This window comes from Saimiri boliviensis, chromosome 7, assembly GCF_048565385.1.
Source record: "Saimiri boliviensis isolate mSaiBol1 chromosome 7, mSaiBol1.pri, whole genome shotgun sequence".
NCBI lineage: Eukaryota > Metazoa > Chordata > Mammalia > Primates > Cebidae > Saimiri > Saimiri boliviensis.
In genome coordinates, this window is record NC_133455.1 from 78,353,264 (window position 1) to 78,373,725 (window position 20,462).

Here is a 20,462-nt window from a genome sequence, read left to right on the forward strand (position 1 = left end):
GAATCTTTGGTAATAGAAATAATACTGAGGGTTCCCTTCCACTTCTAAAAAGGGCTGGATCCTTGAAATCTTCACAATGTCACTGTGAAGACATTTGCAAGAGCAAAACCGTTTTTCTCTTTTTCTCATGGGAAAACTGACACTAAGGGACTAGTTTGAATGATAGATGGAATGCACCGCATTGTTGTTATAAAATATTTTCTTACATTTTCTACCTAAGCATCTGAAATCTACAAAATTAAACTAAATCACATACACTCATTACTTTTTGACTATAAAATTCATTATATCTGAATGAAATACTGATCATAGGTTTCTAAAAAAGCAATTAGTAAATGTAAACACAAAAGCATTTTTTAAAAATACGAAAACCTAAGACATATTTTATTGAGAACTTTCTTAGTGCAAACATTTTGCTTTTAATAACCTTTTATTCTTTGCTTTTCTTTTTGTTTACTAAGTTCAGCAGAGATGTAAACTAATGGTCTCCTTTTATCACTTACATTTAAAAATGTGTTGCTTTTAGATTAGTGTTCCATGAATTGTTTGTATAGTTTACTTCCCCTAAAACACTTACATCTTAAAGAAAAATCCTTTCACATATTTAGTAAGTTGTGATATAATTACATTGCTGTTCTTGAGCTAACTAGTCCACACTAAAATGTATTTTATTCTTAAGACTCTTCTTTAAGAAATTAATAAAATTTGTGCTCCTAAAACAAATTAACTAATTAGAGAAACTTAATATAGGCTCAAGAAGTAATTGAGCCATTATCTGGTTTATACACTGATTAGATTGTCTTAAAACCTAAAATAAGACAATCCCTTAAGAAGTATATTATCCATTCTGGGAATACTAAAGGGTTTAAATTGCTGAACTGCATTATTCCCAATCCTTCCCCCACTGCTTAATTGGAAAGGTTAATGGATTCTGAATTGTTCTAATATATTAAGATAACCAACTTTTTCTTGCGTTTCAAAATAAAATTTCTCATGAAATAATATCTGATGTTAGCTAACCATTTTTGATCCCCATGGTTGTGTTTTTTTTTTTTTAATATCTAATTCCTGAAAAAGCAGAGTCTTAAAAGTACATGAGAAATAATTCTGTCATCAGTAGCGTTCTTTAGCTTCATGGAGTACATGGCATCGGTACATATTTAACTGTGACCTCAGCAGCCTTTCATCTCATTTGTCATCCTATACATGTTTTAAAGCATTGCTGCAATTTACATTTTTTCCGTAGAAGGCAGTGACTGTTTTACAAGATGTGGGGAAAGAAGGCCCAAAAATATTCCTTTCTAAAAAATGAAATCTACTGGGATATACATTTGTGTCATTTATTTGCTTCTTTCTTAAAATATAAAAACGTAACAATGAAAAACCTGTAAGTTCTGATGCAAACTAAATAAATACATGTTTTAATTATCTCTGTAACAATTCTCATATTATGCATCTATAGACATGGAAGCCCTTTTATAACCTGTCACCTAGGTGATGTAGTCTCAGGGATGTCAGAGAATCCTGAGATGACTGAAAGGTTATCTTTCATGATGAATACGGCCAATCAATCTGAAGATACTATGATTATAATACACAGTGTTCTTTTTTAAGTCCATTAAAGATTGGATAAATAAGCTTTAAAAATGAGTTATTCCCATATTCATTTTGGTATGTGAGTCTTAATATAAGCAAAAGAGATGAGTTAGCTCTTGACATCTGTAGGCACAGTAGAATAAGTTGAAACAGGATTGCCTTAAATGTATTTAATTTGGTTTGCTTCAGAACTGCAAAAATCCCTCTTTAATTCCTGTTAAACTGTAAGCCTTATTATCATGTGGGGTTTATACCTCTTCCTTGAGGTTAACTGGTTTCCATCCCTTTACCCAGGACTCGGGACAGGTTATTCCCCTCATTGTGGAAAGCTGCATTCGGTTCATCAATCTCTATGGTAAGCCATAAACTACAGAATTCTTATTTTTAAAAAATCACTAGAAGTGTTTCAGTAAATTTTCTTCCTGGGAAAGGTGGGACCTAGACAATGTGATAGGGTTTTTATTCTCTTTCCCTTCTTTTCTCTTTAGGTCTTCAACATCAGGGGATTTTCAGAGTGTCTGGTTCCCAGGTGGAAGTCAATGATATTAAAAATTCATTTGAGAGAGGTAATTGCAGATCTATCCCTATAAGCAAACCACGTTAAAAAGTCATCATGTTCTGTAAACTGAAGTGCCACCCTTATTCTTTATATCCTCAAAACCTTTCTCTTTGTGTTTAATACATTAAGGGTGCAGCGGTAAGAATCCATTCAGAATAGCTGAGAAATGGGACCAAAACTATCAGCCGTTGTTATTAAAATTAGAAAAGCATATGAGTTCTGCATCCTGGTTGAGGACTGACATTGAAAATTAGTGCCAGGTATATCAAATGTGGGGCTGAAAGGGTTCTAGAAGCATGGCCAGGGCAGCCCTGGGCCTAGACAGCTGGTGAGGGAAGCAGCTTCTCCCAGCTGCCCAGCTGCTCCCTTTGTCGGGAGCTCTTTCTTCCCTTCCTCTTCTCACCATCCTCAGACTCCTTCCCTGTGACCCTAGGGGTTGCCTTATGCTTGCTCATAACTGGCTGTCAAGTTTTACTAAACTGGGTCTTACACTGTATATATTATTTCTTTCAATGTCAATTCTTTATGTTCCCTTAGTTTTTTATTTTTAACTATTATGGGTACCTAATGGTATTATATATTAATAGGATACAGATGATGTTTTAACACGGACATACAGTGTGTAATGATCACATCAGGGTAACTGGGGTGTCCATCACCTAAAGTACACATCATTTCCTTATGTTAGGAACATTCCAATTAACACATTATAATTAGCAAAGCTGCACACCTTTGACGTCTCTAGGCACAGGCTAGAATCATATGTGTCAGGCAGACGTAGAATCATATTGGAGTCTCAGCTACTAATCAATCATGTGATTTGGGTCTAGTCACTCAATTCCTATTTTGCCTCTGTTTCCTCATCTGCAAAACTGTAAAACTTGATGGTTAGAGCAGAGCAGCCACATGTGCCAAGTCTCATGCATTGGCCATCTTCAGGATAAGCTGAAATACAGTAAAGTATCTGGTTCTGTGCTAGCCACCACAGGCAAAATACACTGTCATTTTTCCTTGAAAATTTTCCTGGTATTTGTTATTTGTGATCTGCTTGAGTGAGGCTTTCTCACAGTGGGCAAAATAATAGTAATTATTATATTCTGATAAATTCATGTTCAGCGATTTCTTGCCCTAGGAACAGAGAAAAGGAAACAATAGATCCCTAAAAATAAATTGCCCTAAGAAGCAAAAAAAAATGTTAAAATGCAATGCACACTTTTTATGAACTTTAGAAGCATAAAACTGTAAATAAAAAAAATAGAGTTTGATTTAAGGCTCTATATTATGCTGAACTTCTTAAGGATTTTATCTCTGAGAGGAACACTAACCAGACTAGTTGCCTAATATTTTAAAGTTGTTTACCATAAAGAACAATATAATTTTATATTTGTGATTTATTTTTTAATTCCCACTTTTTATACAAACTCCTTGGTAACGTGAAAGATACATTTTCAAGTTACTCTATCTGATTTTAGAGCCTCCTTCTGCTCAAGACAGCTTTCACATGTGCTTTGAACACCACCATGCCACTTTGGGAAATAGCTACTTACTTAATTGTAGGTGTTCACAATTCAGTGGAGCCTATGACATTTCTGATAAATTTTGCTGACCCGTATAGCATAGCCAGATGGACCTATTGGCGTGTCTTTTTCCCAGTAGGGTAAGAAACACAGGATGCAGTGTTTGAATTCATGTCAAACTGAGATTACAGATTTCAACTTAAAAAAGGGGGGTGGGTGGGTAAAATTATAAATCCCACAATATTTTATTTAAAGATTTGGGTAACTTGTAAGGGATTATTTAGTAGCATAAGATTTTAAAAGCTTTATTTTAGCCAACTATTTTAGGTTAATCATGGGGTGGGATATCTAAACCATTTATTTTAATTTTAGTACCATGTAATCTTTCATAAAGCATAATTAAAAGATACATGTATATATAGCAATGTATGTGTATGTATAGAAATATATTTTTGTTCAAGAAGAAAAACCATTGTAAATGTACCGAATTTTTTTTTTAGGTGAAAATCCTTTGGCTGATGACCAGAGTAACCATGATATTAACTCAGTTGCTGGTGTTCTGAAGCTCTATTTCCGTGGGCTGGAAAACCCCCTCTTTCCTAAGGAAAGATTTAATGATCTGATTTCTTGTATCAGTAAGTGGACATTTTTTTTCATCTTTTCCTACCAGAATTCTTTCACTAACCAACTTCCTGGAAAAGGCAATGGCCCACCTCCGCACACCCCTACCCCCACCATTACCCCATGACCACCATATTTCTGAGACCATTTGTTTTCTTTTTGGATCCAGTGCGAGTCATCCTCCCAGCTGTGGCCTTGCCCTTGACTGAGTGAGCTTTCCTCCTGAACATCCTCTGGCTCCAGGAAGCCAGGAGCTTCCCACTCGTGGCTGGAATTGAGCAGAAAGGCAGATGCCAGCCGCCTAGCAGGCATCCCTAAACTGCGGCCCCCTGAGGCCATTTATCTGGCCCCTCGCTGCACTTCAGGAAGGGGCACCTCTTTCATTGGTGGTCAGTGAGAGGAGCACAGTATGTGGCAGCCCTCCAGCGGTCTGAGGGACAGTGAACTGGCCCCCTGTGTAAAAAGTTTGGGGACACCTGGAAGGGAAAGGAGGAAGTTGTAAGCCGGGAAATGTGACCTTTTCTTGGCTTTTGGTTCTTGCTTTTCTCAGCCAGTTTTAGGAGTGGGGTAATTTATCTATCTTTGAATGTTATTTCAAGAAATGGGTAAAATGAGATCAAAGATCCTTATTATAGTGCAGGAATACCAGGTGGTAATTATCTGTCAGTGGGCAACCCAAGCTAATAGGCAGAGTTGCTCTGGGATTGTGTATGATATATTATGAAACCAGTAATCATTGGCAAAGTAAAGCATTACTGTTTATTCAGTGGGGACTTTTTGATAACTATACAAAAAAAAAAGGTGAAAATAATGATACCATGAATTAATTATTAGCCACAATCAGGATCCATGCATCTAAAAATGCAGTGCCCCTTTTAAGTCCAAGTTCCCAGCACGAGTCTAGAGCTGACTTCACGCACTTAGACTTCAGAAGAATCAACTTGTCACTCTTAATAAGGAAATCTCCCTGCAACCCCCGCCACCCCCACCTGAATCAACAAGTCCTATTGATCTGGCCTCCAAAAGAAAATCTTACTGCTCGCTCCTCCTTCTCCATTCCCATCACACTGCTTTCTCACTAGGGATAATTAGAATCTCTTAAATGGACCTACTTCTAGAATTTGCCTTCCTTTCCCAACACCTACCCCCTGACCCTGGCCCTGCATCGTTCCATTCTCCACACTACACCTGGAGTCAAAAACTAACTGGGTTGCTTGCTTTCTCCCCTTTTTAAAATTTATTTTACTATTTCCCACATAAAAGCAAACTCCAGGCCAGGCGCGGTGGCTCATGCCTGTAATCCCAGCACTTTGGGAGGCCAAGGCAGGTGGATCACCTGAGGTCAGGAGTTCGAGACCAGCCTGGCCAACATGGTGAAACCCTGTCTCTAAAAAAACAAACAAACAAACAAAGCAAACTCCCCAAGGTAGGCTGATTGCTTGAGGCCAGTGGTTGGAGACCAGCCTGGGCAACATGGCAAAACCCCATCTCAACTAAAAGTAAAAAAATTAACTGGGCAGTGTGAAATCTACCTGAATTCCCAGCTTCTTAGGAGGCTGAAGCAGGAAGATCACTTGAGTCTGGCAGACGGAGGTTGCAGTGAGCTGAGATCATGTCACTGCACTCCAGTCTGGGTGACAGAGCAAGAAAGACTCTGTCTCAAAAAAAAAAAAAGCAAACTCCATGGCATGGCCAATTCATAGAATTGAATTCTTCCTCTCTCTGATCTCTCCTACTGCTGCACAGCCCTCTCCTGCCACCCTACCATGTTTACTCTATGTTTCAAACTGTATACATGGCGGGCCATTTCTCACCTCCATCGCCTTGTCTGTGCTGTTTCCTTTGCTGTCCCTGATAACCATTCAACATCTGCTACAAAGGTTTTGCCGAATCTGCGCTCCTCCCACAACTCTGTCCTCCCCACCACTCCAAGCAGGATTAATCACTTTCTCCTCTACCTGTATTCTACTGGGTCATATGTCTACAATTTTTCTGATCTCCCCACATTATAATGTTTTTAACCGCTCTGTCTCCTACTACTAGAGAAAGAGTGTAGGGAGTAGGTTAAGAATGGAGGCTCTCGATTCAAAGAGCCTAGTTCATATCCTGGCTCTGCCACATACTCATCAGCTATGTGACCTTATACAGGTTTCTTTTTTTTTTTTTTTTTTTTGAGATGGAGTTTTGCTCTTGTTACCCAGGCTGGAGTGCAATGGCGCGATCTCGGCTCACTGCAACCTCCATCTCTGGGTTCAGGCAATTCTCCTGCCTCAGCCTCCTGAGTAGCTGGGATTACAGGCACGCGCCACCATGCCCAGCTAATTTTTGTATTTTTAGTAGAGACGGGGTTTCACCATGTTGACCAGGATGGTCTCGATCTCTCGACCTCGTGATCCACCCGCCTCGGCCTCCCAAAGTGCTGGGATTACAGGCGTGAGCCACCGCGCCCGGCCAGGTTTCTTAAGCTCTCTGCACCTCAGTTTTCTCACCTGTAAAATAGGAATAACATTAATTCTTACATAATAGGATTGTGAAAATTTAGTGAACTAATACATGTAAAATGCCAAGAAAAGTGCCTTGCACAGAATATGCTCAATGAAGCGGCCACAGTTAGCTCCATGGGCCTGTGGATTTATGGATTACTCAGTCTTGCAGCCCTAACTTTGGCCAGTCCCAAATGTTAGGACTTAGTTAACTCTTGGAGCATGTTAAGTTAAATAGAATTTAGATTAAATGAATTGAAAAGTCAAGATTCCACCACAAGTTCTTTGTCTGGCATCAGTGCCTAGCATCCTGGCTCCAGTTGGGTATGAATTTCCCAGTCATAATCCTCCCGCTTACCCAAGTCTGATGTCCCATTGGAATTTAGAAGTACAGCTGCATGTCCATTCCACAGCCCTTGCGTAGCCTGAGTCATCACAGTGAACCTCTGACCCAGCTGGAAAGAAATGAAAAGGAGGTGTCTCACTTCTGGAATTCTCCTTTGGCCGTGTCCAAAGATTTTCCTCACATCCTAGCCAAAAAGCTGAAGTCTGGAAAAATAATAAGTGCTGTACAATGCTTAGTGGTTTTCTAGGTCCATACATCATATCAGCTGTAACACTGATATGTACCAGTTGGATAAAAAGCATTGGGCCATATTGTCAGTTACCATTATAGAATCATTTCATGCTTTTATTGGATAAAGAATATTATTTCATAGTGGTTTTTAATAACTGAGGCCATAGAGTCAGAAAGATCTAGGTTCAAATCCTAGCTTTGCCACTTCCCAACTTTGTAAACTTGGACAAATATTAATACTTAATCTTATTAAATAGCTGTTTCTTCATCTTCATAAAGTCTATGTGAAGAATAAATGAGATAATCCATGTAAAGGGTTTAACATCATGCCTGGCATGTAGTTAACCCTCAGTAAGTGTTGCCAGCTGATAACATTACTTCTATTACAATTACTCTGACTATAAATTCTGGTAACATACACCAATACCTGGATTAGCCACTTAGCAATCTGTCTGTTCTGCTACGTGTGTGTTTCTTTGGCATAATTAACCCACATGAATTTAGAATTATTAGTGTTATCCTCAAGTTACATTGTTTCCAGCGTGATTTTTCCCGGCATATTAAATGCTTTGTAACAGTCAACGTCAAGCTTTCTCGCAATTAGAGTCAGATTTAGCAAATATGTAAACTACAAGAAAAAAATCTATAGAGATATCCTTCATGTAAGTGGTTTCTGCAGTGCTCAAGTGCAAATGAAGAAGCTACAAGGACATTCCATCCTGTATTAAAACAACAGATTGATGAAAATCAATGGATTAATAATCCTTGGATTTTAATAGGATTGTTAATGTTTTCATTAGTGATCTAGTTACAAAGTTTCATAAATGTTGAGTAGTCTGCCCAAGTCTAGCTATTTTTCTCCATAAGCCTTGTTATTTTTAGTGCACAGTTTTACAGAATGGCAGGTTTTTCAAGAACATACATATTGCCACTAACAACCTCTTTATATAACAACTCCTTTTCCTCCAACATTTAACCTCTTAAGAAAAAGAGGATTCTTGGATTTTATTGATTTATCTCTAAGCAAGCATTTTTTTCTTATCAATGTGACTATAATGCATTTTTCCTGGATTTTCGATAAATTCTTTGAGAATAGCATAATACATCTTTTATCATTATCCCCTCATCAATATTGTAAACGTTTGATGATCTGAACCAAGTTGATTGCCTACAATGTATAAAACTTTCTAGGGATTCAGAGACTTGATTCTTGCATTTAAGAGGCTTAAAATATAGCAGGAAAGGTAAGATATTTCCAAATAAATGCAGGCTAAGTTAATATACAATAGAAACAAAGATTTTGAAATTGTAGAGGAAAGAGAGATCTGAGTGATAGATTGTTTTTACCCTTGTCATCTTGCAGCATTGCTGTAATTGGGTTTGATTTTCCCTATTAAAGTCATTTCACATGACAGTTATTTTGTATAGAAAAATCTTCCCTATTCATCTTTTCTAAGAGTTTGCATAAGTCTCTGGATCACTCACTACTTTTTGCTTACCTATGTTTGGATTGTTTGGGGAAAAGGGTGTATGTGGGGGTGGGGTGGGTGTGTGGGTGTGTGCGCGCATGTGTGTCTGTGTGTGTGCGCGCGTGTGTGTGTCTGGTGTGTTATGTGTGTGTGTGATGAGTTATTATCCAGCCATGTTTATGCTTTTTGGATTGTTTGGGGAAAGGGGTGCGTGGGGGTGTGTGTGTGTTTAATGAGTTATTATCCAGCCATGTTTATGCTTTATGACCCTGAATGACCACGTTCTTTGGAAGCTTACAAATATATGCAGTAAAGGAAATTTATCTTAGCATTCTTTTTTTTTAATGCACTATTTGTTTTCTAATTTACTATAAATTTCTTTTTAAAAATTACTTATCTGGATGAGGACATGGTAAAATCAAATGCAACATAAATATGAAGCGGCAAACTTGGTAGTTTCTCAGTTTCTCACCCAAGAGTTATTTTGTTTTGTTTTAACCATCCACTTTATGAGTGGTTTTGTCAATGCTCCAAGTCATACCCACAAAGTCTGGGCAGCTTCTAGAATATCCCAGTATCATGGCTCTGAGATTTCCTAGGGTATAAGTTTAAGTGACTTGCCCTAGAAAAGCCACTCAAGTAATTCATGTTTTTCTCTGGCTGCCTCAAGGCTGTGAGCCCAGATGAAACATTTGCACTTCGTTTTACATTAGGTGTTATTATTTAAGTGACTATTAGGGTACAGGGAAACAATTTCTTAAGGGAGAATTTTTTTTTTCCTGTCACAAACCAACATGCAGTCATTGTAGAGTACCAGAAAAATACACAAAATCATGTCAAACAAAATACTGTCTATCACCAAAAAGACATATGCATTCCTATGTTCATCATAGCATTATTTACAATAACAAAGACATGGAATCAACCTAGGTGCCCATCAACAGTGGATTGTATATAGCAAATGTGGTACCTATACCCATGAAATACTATGCAGCCGTAAAAACAAAATCATTTTCTTTGCAGCAACATGGATAGAGCTGGAAGCTCTTATCTTAAGTAAATTAACAAAAGAAACAGAAAACTTAATACTGCTTGTTCTCACTTATAAGTGGGAGCTAAACATTAAGTACACATAGACATAAAGATGACAACAATTCATACTATGGACTCTGAAAGGGTGGACGGAGGAAAGGGGGCAAACATTGAATAACTGTTGGTTACTATGCTCAGTATCTGGGTAAAGGGATCATTTGTACCTCAAACCTCAGCATCATACAATATACCCATAATAAACCTTCATATGTCCCCCTAAAAAAAAAATACTGCCTACCAAAATTTCATAATTCTACTACCCAATGAGAACCAATGTTATGTGTACAATTTTTTTACCACACAGGGTCTTGCTGTGTTGCCCAGGTTGGACTGAAACTCCTGGGCTCAGGCAGCCCATCTGCCTCAGCCTCTCAAGTTGCTGGGACTATAGGTGTACACCACTATGCCTGGCTTGGGCTTTTTAATATTCCTGTGCACACACAACTTTTTTAAAAGCCAAAGTGGAACTGTACTATCCATCCTGTTTGTAACTTTCTTTTTAACTTTTTATATTATAGAAAATTTCAAACATCTACAGAAGGAAACAATAATATAATGAACTCCCATATAAGCAATCACCCAGTTTGAACAATTTTTATTTCTCGCCAAATTTGTCTAACCTATACCCCCTCCATCATTCCATCATCCCTCTGACATCATATCATTCATTCCTCTGTGTGTATATCCCTCCAGGAGGTGAAGAACTCTTTTTTTTTTTTTAGAAATGGAGTCACCCTCTGTCACCCAGGCTGGAGTGCAGTGGCGTGATCTCAGCTGACCACACAGCCTCTGCCTCCCAGGTTCCAGCGATTCCTGCCTCACCCTCCTGAGTAGCTGGGACTACAGGCATCCGCCACCATGCCTGGCTAATTTTTGTATTTTTAGTAAAGATGGGGTTTCATCATGTTGGCCAGGGTGGTCTCCATCCCCTGACCTCAGGTGATCCACCTACCTCAGCCTCCCAAAGTGCTGGGATTACAGGTGTGAGCCAATGTGCCCAGCCGAACTCCTTTTCTATCATGTTTCGTATCACAAAACCAACATGTAATCATTGTAGAGTACTTGAAAAATACACAAAGCACAGAGAACAAAATTCTATCCCCAGTAATGCCAAAAGAGAACTACAGGCATGTACACATTTTGTGTACCACAAACAACAGCAAATATATGTTTCATGTTAATATACAACATAACCACAATACCATTATCATACCCTTAAAAAGCAACAATAATTCCTTAAATCATCAAATGGGTAGTCAGTGCTTTTTTAAACTAATTATTTATTATGTTGGTGCAAAAGTTATTGCAGCTTTTGCTATTACTTTGAATGGCAAAAACCATGATTACTTTTGGACCAACCTAATGTTATGCAATTAACATGTTATCACTGTGGGAAAATTATAAACTAAGAACAAATCATAATTTCTCTACACAGAGATAGTGATAATGTTTTTAATATCTTTCCAGAGTTTTTCCATAGTACCTGTGTACTTTGTAAAGCAGCTTTATTTAGATATAATTCTCATACTCTACAATTCATCCATTAAAGAGTACGTCAGTGGTTTTTAGTCTAGTCACAGAATTATGCAACCATCACCACAGTCAATTATAGTACATTTTTATTACCCCCAAAAGAAACCCCAATTAGCAAACTTTGGCAATTACTTTCCATTTACTCATAACCACCACCACCCCTGGCCCTGGCAATCACTACTGTACTTTCTGTCTCTATAGATTTGCCTGTTCTGGCCATTTCATATGAATAGAATTATAGAGTACATTGTCCTTTGTGATTGGCTCTTACTTAGCATAATGTTTTCAAGGATCATCCATGTTACAGTATGTATTAGTACTTCATTCTTTTTATTGCCAAATAATAATCCGTTTTGTGGATATACCACTCCTGTATACTCCTCATAAAAATTGTCTCGTACCAAGTGACTGCTAATGGATAAGAGGTTTCTTTTTGAAGTGACGAAAATGTTCTGAAATTGATTGAGGTGATCTTGTACAACTCTTGAGTATACTAAAAGTCATTGGTAAACTGTAAATGGGTAAATTGCATGGTATATGAATTATATCCCAATAAAGCTGTTGTAAAAAAGGAAAAAAGTTGTTTTTTGAGACAGGCCCTCATTCTGTCATCCAGTGGCATGATCACGGCTCACTGTAACCTCTGCCTTCCAGTCTAAAGCGATAGGCCCACCTCAGCCTCCCAAATAGCTGGGACGACAGGCATGCACCACCACACCCAGCTAATTTTTGTGTTTTTTGGGGAGAGACGGGGTTTCACCACATTGCCCAGGCTGATCTTGAACTCCTGGACTCAAGCAGTCCATCTGCCTTGCTCTCCCAAAGTGCTGGGATTAAGGAATGAGCCACTGTGCCCGGCCAAGCTGATGTAAAAAAATTTGTCATATTGTACTGCCTCTTCATAAACCATTTTTTAAAAACTCAATAATATTATTTTCAAAATATAGCTTTTAGAGACCCTATAATGATTTCTATTTTATGTAACAAATCCCTTAGTTTAGACATTTAGATTGTTTCCAGTGATTTTGCAGTTATACCAGAATACTATGATGAGTCCCTTAGTACCTAAGTTAATTTGCCTTTTCTGATTATTTCATGAAAAAAACTTTTGAACTCTTTTTCTGGTGCTCTAATGTATGTTTTCACTATAAAAAGTTCTTTCAATTTTATTGACATACATGGTGGTTTTCTCTCTGAATTCTAAATTTCTGTTTAATGCTTTATAATAGTGTTCTTAAATTTTCCTTTATCTTTAAAAATATTTAATAGACTGAGTATCTGAACTGAGTAGGTAAAGCTCTCTAGTCTAAGAGTCAAGTTTCTTTATTAAACTCAATATGATAATTCAGTGGAACAGGAAACATCTACATATGTATTTCTTTTTTGTTTTGTTTTGTTTTTTTGAGACGAAGTCTCAGTTACCCAGGCTGGAGTGCAGTGGTGTGATCTTGGCTCACTACAAACTCCGCCTCCCAGGTTCAGGCAATTCTTCTCCCTCAGCCTTCCAAATAGCTGGGACTACAGGCGCCCGCCACCACGCCTGGCTAATTTTTGTATTTTTAGCAGAGACAGGGTTTTACCATATTGGCCAGAATGGTCTTGAACTCCTGACCTTGTGATCCACCCACCTCAGCCTCCCAAAGTGATGGGATTACAGGCATGAGCTATCATGCTCAGCCTCATCTATATGTGTATTTCTATAGAGCTGTTATTTAGGAGAGAAATCAATGGTTTGATTCACAGAAGTCAGTCTATTAAACAATTATATACAAAGGTTTGATTAACACCTTTACATTGTTAGAGTGAACCTAAAAATGTCCTGAAACTGGTAGATTCAATCTTGAATGCCACTTGTGAGGCCATGGAACTCACAAGTATTTGTGTACCCACTGTTAAATAAACAATTTCTAAATGTGGCCACTGAGGAATTTCCCTATCTTCATACCTAAGGGGAAATTTGCATCTTGTGATTTATTATTTGTTTTCTGGCAAACAAATACTTCTACAAATAGTCCACAGAAGAACCAGTATTTTCAGAGTGATGACCATTTGAACTTTTTGCCATTTGCTGAAGTAACTTGTGTTTTATGGTAGATTTTTCACATGCATTTACATGGAGCTATCAAACCCTCCTTCTGGGAAGTTGGGACACTAACATGAGAACCTTGCATTGCTGGGAAAAGAACATAAATTAGCCCAGGGAGCTTTGAATGCCACTTTTACCTAATTACATGAGACCTTGAATTGTGGAAACAAAGCCCAGCTTAAAAGAAATCCAAATGAAATACTGATTTTCCTCACAACTTTTCTAAGGGGAAGAAAAAACCCATCCTTCACTCCAGCATGAAATTGTGAAAGACCATGAATTGCCACACTCAGAGCCAGCTAGGAACGCACATTCATCAGTGTGTCAGCAGCAACCATAAATTTTGCCCGCTAACTGGACTCAGGAGAGTAAATGAGTCAGTTGTACCAGAGCGAAGCCCCTGTGGGAGGCACACGGTGCGCCTGTTGAGCAGCCAGCCAGGTAGAATCGTGAGTGCTGCTCACAGCCATCACAGTCGGAGGCCTTCGAGATGGATAGATTGCTTCTACCTCAGGAATGCCGGCAGTTCTGTTTTGCTTCGATTTATATTGGCTGTAGTTATAGAGAATGTACATCTGCCTCACATAACCTTAGTCTTTTTTGGTTTCACGTATGTCCTCATTGCTTTTCTCCTGAAATCTTTCATTTGCATCCCACAGGCATGCATCTTTTACTGTGGCAACATACATATATAACATAAAATTTACCATGTTGATTTTTAAGTGTGCAGTTTGGTGTTCAGTTCGGTATACACTTAAAAATCATTAACATAGTAAGTTTTATGTTATATATGTATGTTACCACAATAACAGAGGTATGCCTGCGGGATGCAAATGAAAAACGGATAGTGGTGATGATTGTGAACGGCTTTAGGTACGTTCACAGTCATCACCACTATCCATTTCTAGAACTTTTTCATCTGCCCAAACAGAAACTCAGTACTCAAACAGTAACTCCCCATCCTCCTGCACCTCCACCCGAGTCCTGCATTCTCTCTCCTACTTTCTGTCTCTATGCATTTACCTGTTCTAGGTACCTAACATAAATGGAATCATACACTATGTGTTCTTTTGTGACTGGCTTCACTTAGTGTAGTGTCTTCAAGGCTCATCCGTGTTGCAGCATGTGTCAGAAAGTCCTTTGTTTTTAAGGCTGAATAATACTCCACTGTGTGCACATAGTACATTGTGCTTATCCACTCGTCTGTCAGTGAATATTTAGGTTGTCTCCACCTTTTGGCTATTATGAATAATGCTACTCTGAAACTGGTGTACAAATATTTGTTCCCTCAATTCTTTTTAAATAAAATTTCAAAACTGCCTTTAAGAGGTAGAGGGACTAAGTGTAGAACTGAAAGATAGAAACAAGGGTATCTTGAATTAAGATCAAACTTCTTAAGGCTGGGCATGGTGATTCATGCTTGTAATTCCAGCACTTCAGGCGGCTGAGGCAGGCAGATCACTTGAGGCCAGGAGTTTGAGACCAACCTAGACCATGTGGCAAAACCCCATCTCTACTAAAAATACAAAAATTAGTCAGGCATGATGGTGAGCACCCATAATCCTAGTTACCTGAGAAGCTGAGGCATCAAAATCACTTGAACCCAGGAGGTGAGGCTTGAAGTGAGCCGAGATCACCCCACTGCACTCCAGCCTGGGTGACAGAGTGAGACTCCATCTCAAAAACAGTAACAACAACAAAACCTCTTGGAAGTAATGCCTATGCCCTGTAGTTACAGAGAATGTAGCCTCCAGAGTGACTTGCCATCTATGGGATTTGACAAATATTAAACATGAATAATATAGTAACAGTGGTTCTTTTTATATCCTTTCTTTTTTTTTTTTTTTTTAATTGTACTTTGGGTTCTGAGGTACATGTACACATCCTGCATCCTGCAGGATTGTTGCATAGGTACATACATGCCATGGTGGTTTGCTGTCTCCATCCCCCCAAACCCTCCCGACCCCATTGACTACATCAGGCATTTCTCCCAGTGTAATCCCTCCCCATCCTCCCCACCCTCTGCTGTCCCTCTCCTCCCATCCCCTCCATCCCCCCCACCCATCCCAGTGAGTGGTGTTCCCTTCCCTATGCCCAAGTGTTCTCATTGTTCGTCACCTGACTATGAGTGAAAATGTGTGGTGTTTGGTTTTCTGTTCTTGTGTCAGTCTGTTGAGAATGATGGTTTCTGGATTCATCCATGTCTCTACAAAGGACATGAACTTGTCATTTTTTATGGCTGCATAGTATTCCATGGTGTGTATGTGCCACATCTTCTCTGTCCAGTCTACCATTGATAGGCATTTGGGTCAGTTCCAGGTCTTTGCTATTGTAAACAGTGCCACAATGAATATATATATATGCATGTGTCTTTATAATAGAACAATTTATAATCCTCTGGGTATATACCCAGTAATAGGATTGCTGGGTCATATGGAATTTCTATTTCTAGATCCTTGAGGAATCGACACACTATTTTCCATAATGGTTGAACTAATTTATACTCCCACCAATAGTGTAAAAGTGTTGCTTTTTCTCTACATCCTCTCCAGCATCTGTTGTCTCCAGATTTTTTAATGATCGCCATTCTAACTGGCGTGAGAGGGTATCTCACTGTGGTTTGATTTGCATTTCTCTAATGACCAGTGATGATGAGCATTTTCTCATATGTTTGTTGGCCACATATATGTCTTCTTTGAAAAGTATCTGTTCATCTCCTTCGCCCACTTTCGAATGGCTTTTTTTTTTTTTTTTGTAAATCTGCTTTAGTTCTTTATAGATTCTGGATATTAGCCCTTTGTCAGATGGGTAGATTGCAAAAATTTTTTCCCATTCTGTTGACTGCTGGTTCAATCTAATGATTGTTTCTTTTGCTGTGTAGAAGCTCTTAAGTTTAATTAGGGCCTATTTGTTTATTTTGGCTTTTGCTGCCATTGCTTTGGTGTTTTAGTCATGAAGTCTTCACCTATGCCTATGTTTTGAACGGTGTTGCCTAGGTTTTCTTTTAGGGTTTTTATGGTATTAGGTCTTATGTTTAAATCTTTAATTCATCTTGAGTTAATTTTTGTATAAGGTGTAAGGAAGGGGTCCCATTTCAGCTTCCTGCATATGGATAGCCAGTTTTCCCAACACCATGTATTAAACAGGGAATCCTTTCCCCATTCCTTGTTTTTGTCAAGTTTTTCAAAGATCAGATGGTTGTAGATGTATGGTGTTGCTTCCGAGGCCTCTGTTGTGTTCCATTGGTCTAAAACTCTGTTTTGATACCAGTACCATGCTGTTTTAATCACTGTAGCCTTATAGTGTAGTTTGAAGTCAGGTAGCATGATGCCTCCAGCTTTGTTCTTTTTGCTTAGGATTGTTGGCTATGCAGGCTCTCTTTTGGTTCCATATGAAGTTTAAAGTGGTTTTTTCCAGTTCTGTGAAAAAGGTCAGTGGTAGCTTGATGAGGATAGCATTGAATCTATAAATTACTTTGGGCAGTATAGCCATTTCACAATATTGATTATTCATTAACATGAATATTGAATATTAATATTCAATATTAATATTAAAAATATAAAAAATAACCATGAGCATGGAATATTTTTCCATCCATTTGTGTCTTCTATTTCCTTGATCAATGGTTTGTGGTTCTCCTTGAAGAGGTCTTTTACATCCTTTGTCAGTTGTATTCCTAGATATTTCATTCTCTTTGTAGCAATTGTAAATGGGAGTTTGCTCACGATTTGGCTCTCTGTTTGTCTGTTGTTAATGTATAGGAATGCTTGTGATTTCTGCACATTGATTTTGTATCCTGAGACTTTGCCGAAGTTGCTTATCAGCTTGAGGAGGTTTTGGGCTGAGATGATGGGGTCTTCTAAATATCAATCATGTCTGCAAATAGGGACAATTTGACGACTTCTTTTCCTAATTGAATGCCCTTTATTTCTTTTTCTTGCCTAATTGCTCTGGCTAGGACTTCCAATACTATATTGAATAGGAGTGGTGAGAGAGGGCATCCTTGTCTAGTGCCACTTTTTAAAGGGAATGCTTCTTGTTTTTGCCTGTTCAGTATGATATTGGCTGTGGGTTTTTTGTAAATAGCTTTAGTATTTTGAGATGTTCCATTGATACCTAGTTTATTGAGCGTTTTTAGCATAAAGCACTGTTGAATTTTGTCAAAGGCTTTCTCTGCATCTGTTGAGATAATCATGTAGTTTTTGTCCTTGGTTCTGTTTATGTGGTGGATTACATTTATACATTTGTGTATGTTGAACCAGGCTTGCATCCCTGGGATGAAGCCTACTTGATCATGGTGGATAAGGCTTTTGATGTGCTGTTGGATTTGGTTTGCCAGTATTTTATTGAAGATTTTTACATCAACGTTCATCATGGATATTGGCCTGTAGGTTTCTTTCTTAGTTGTGTATCTTCCTGGTTTTGGTAACAGGATGATGTTGGTCTCATAGAAAGGTTAGGGAGGATTCCCTCTTTTTGTATTGTTTGAAATAGTTTCAAAAGATGTACCAGCTCCTCTTTGTACATCTGGTAGAGGGCAGCTGTGAATCCTTCTGGACCTGGACTTTTTTGGTTGGTAGGCTATTAACTGCTGCCTCGATGTCGTACCTTGTTATTGGTCTATTCAAGGTTTCAACTTCTTCCTGGTTTAGTCTTGGAGTGTGCAAGTGTTCAGGAATTTATCCATTTCTTCCAGATTTACTGGTTTATATGCATAGAGCTATTTATAGTAATCTCTGATGTTAGTTTGTATTTCTGAGGCATCAGTGGTGATCTCCCTTTTTATCATTTTTTATTGCAGCTATTCAATTCTTCCCTCTTTTCTTTTTTATTAATCTAGCTAGCAGTCTGTCTATTTTGTTGATCTTTTCAAAAAACTAGGTACTGGATTTATTGATTTTTTTGAAGGGTTTATTATGTCTCTGTCTCCTTCAATTCTGCTCTGATCTTAGTTCTTTCTTGTCTTCTGCTTGCTTTTGAGGGTTTTTTTTTTTTTGTTTTTATTTTTGTTTTTGTTTTTTGATGTTGCTCCTCTAGCTCTTTCAATTTTGTTGATAGGGTGTCGATTTCAGATCTTTCCTTGTTTTTCATGTGGGCATTTCTTGCTATAAATTACCCTCTAGACACTGCTTTACATGTGTTTCATAGATTCTGGTACATTGTGTCTTCATTCTTGTTGGTTTGGAAGAACATTTTTATTTCTGCCTTCATTTCATTGTTTATCCATTCATCATTCAGGAGCAAGTTGTTCAGTTTCCATGTGATTATGCAGTTTTGAGCACTTTTCTTAATTCTGAGTTCTAATTTGATTGCACTGTGGTCTGAGAGACTGTTATGATTTCCATTCTTTTGCATTTGCTGAGGAGTGATTTACTTCCAATTATGTGGTCAGTTTTAGAGTAAGTACAATGTAGTGCAAAGAAGAATGTATATTCTGTGGATTTGTGGTGGAGTGTTCTATAAATGTCTGTTAGGTCCACTTGGTCCATATCTGTGTTCAAGTCCTGGATATCCTTGTTGACTTTCTGTCTCATTGATCTGTCCAATATTGACAGTGGAGTGTTAAAGTCTCCCACTATTATTGTGTGGAAGTCTTTTAAGTCTCTTTGTAAGTCATTTAGAACTTGCTTTATGTATCTGGGTGCTCCTGCATTAGGTGCTTATATATTTAGGATTGTTAGCTCTTCTTATTGCATTGATCCTTTTACCATTATTCTTAGCTCTTCTTGTTGCAGTGCCTTTCTTTGTCTCTTTTGATCTTTGTTCGTTTAAAGTCCATTTTATCAGAGAGTAGGATTGCTACCCCTGCTTTCTTTTCCTCTCCATTTGCTTGGTAAATCTTCTTCTATCCCTTTATTTTGAGTCTATGTGAGTCCTCCTTGTACATGAGATAGGTCTCCTGAATACAGCACACCAGTGGGTCATGACTTTTTATCCAGTTTGCCAGTCTGTGTATTTTGATTGAGACATTTAGGCCATTTACATTCAATGTTAATATTGTTACGTTTGAATTTAATCCTGCCATTTTGTTTTGCCCATTGTTTTGACTCAGTTTCTTCATTGCATCATTAGTCTTTACCATTGGGTACATTTTTGCAGTGGCTGGTACTGGTTGTTCCTTTCCATGTTTAGTGCTTCCTTCAGGAGCATTTGTAAGACAGGTCTGGTGGTAACAAACTCTCTCAGCAATTGCTTGTCTATAGAGGATTTTATTTCTCCTTCAGTTATGAAGGTGAGTTTGGCCAGATATGAAATTCTGGGTTGAAAGTTGTTTTCTTTAAGGATGTTGAATATTGGCCCCCATTCCCTTCTAGCTTGTAGGGTTTCTGCCAAGAGATCTGCTGTGAGTCTGATGGTCTTTCCTTTGTGGGTGACTCAACCTTTCTCTCTGGCTGCTCTTAGGATTTTTCCCTTCATTTCAACCCTGGTGCATCTGATGATTATATGCCTTGGGGTTGCTCTTCTTGAGGAGTATCTTTGTGGTGTTCTCTGTATTTCCTGGATTTGAATGTTGGCCTGCCTTGTTAGGTTGGGGAGTTCTCCTGGATAATATCCTGAAGAGTGTTTTCCAACTTGGATTCATTCTCCCCGTCACATTCAGGTATGCCGATCAAGCGTAGATTAGGTCTTTTCACATAATCCTATAGTTCTTGGAGGCTTTGTTATTTCTTTTCACTCTTTTTTCTCTAATCTTGCCTTCTCATTTTATTTCATTAATTTGATCTTCAGTCTCTGATATCCTTTCTTCTGCTTGATCGATTCAACTGTTAAAACTTGTGTATGTCTCACTTAGCTCTTGTGCTGTGTTTTTCAGCTCCATCAAGTCATTTGTTGTTCTTCTCTAAGCTGGTTATTCTAGTTAGCATTTCGTCTAACCTTTTTTCAAAGTTTTTAGTTTCTTTGCATTAGGTTAGAACATGTTTGTTTAA

At 38.2% G+C, this 20,462-nt stretch overlaps 1 protein-coding gene across 2 annotated transcripts in view; it reads left to right on the forward strand.

Annotated features, from left to right (window-relative positions):
- Positions 1-20,462, forward strand: part of SRGAP1 (SLIT-ROBO Rho GTPase activating protein 1) — a 321,930-nt gene that overhangs the window by 263,355 nt on the left and 38,113 nt on the right. For both annotated transcript variants that reach the window (XM_074402841.1, XM_074402840.1), the window contains exons 13-15: positions 1,891-1,951; positions 2,085-2,162; positions 4,173-4,307. In XM_074402841.1, the coding sequence (XP_074258942.1) occupies positions 1,891-1,951; positions 2,085-2,162; positions 4,173-4,307 (274 nt within the window). The remainder of the gene's footprint in view (positions 1-1,890; positions 1,952-2,084; positions 2,163-4,172; positions 4,308-20,462) is intronic.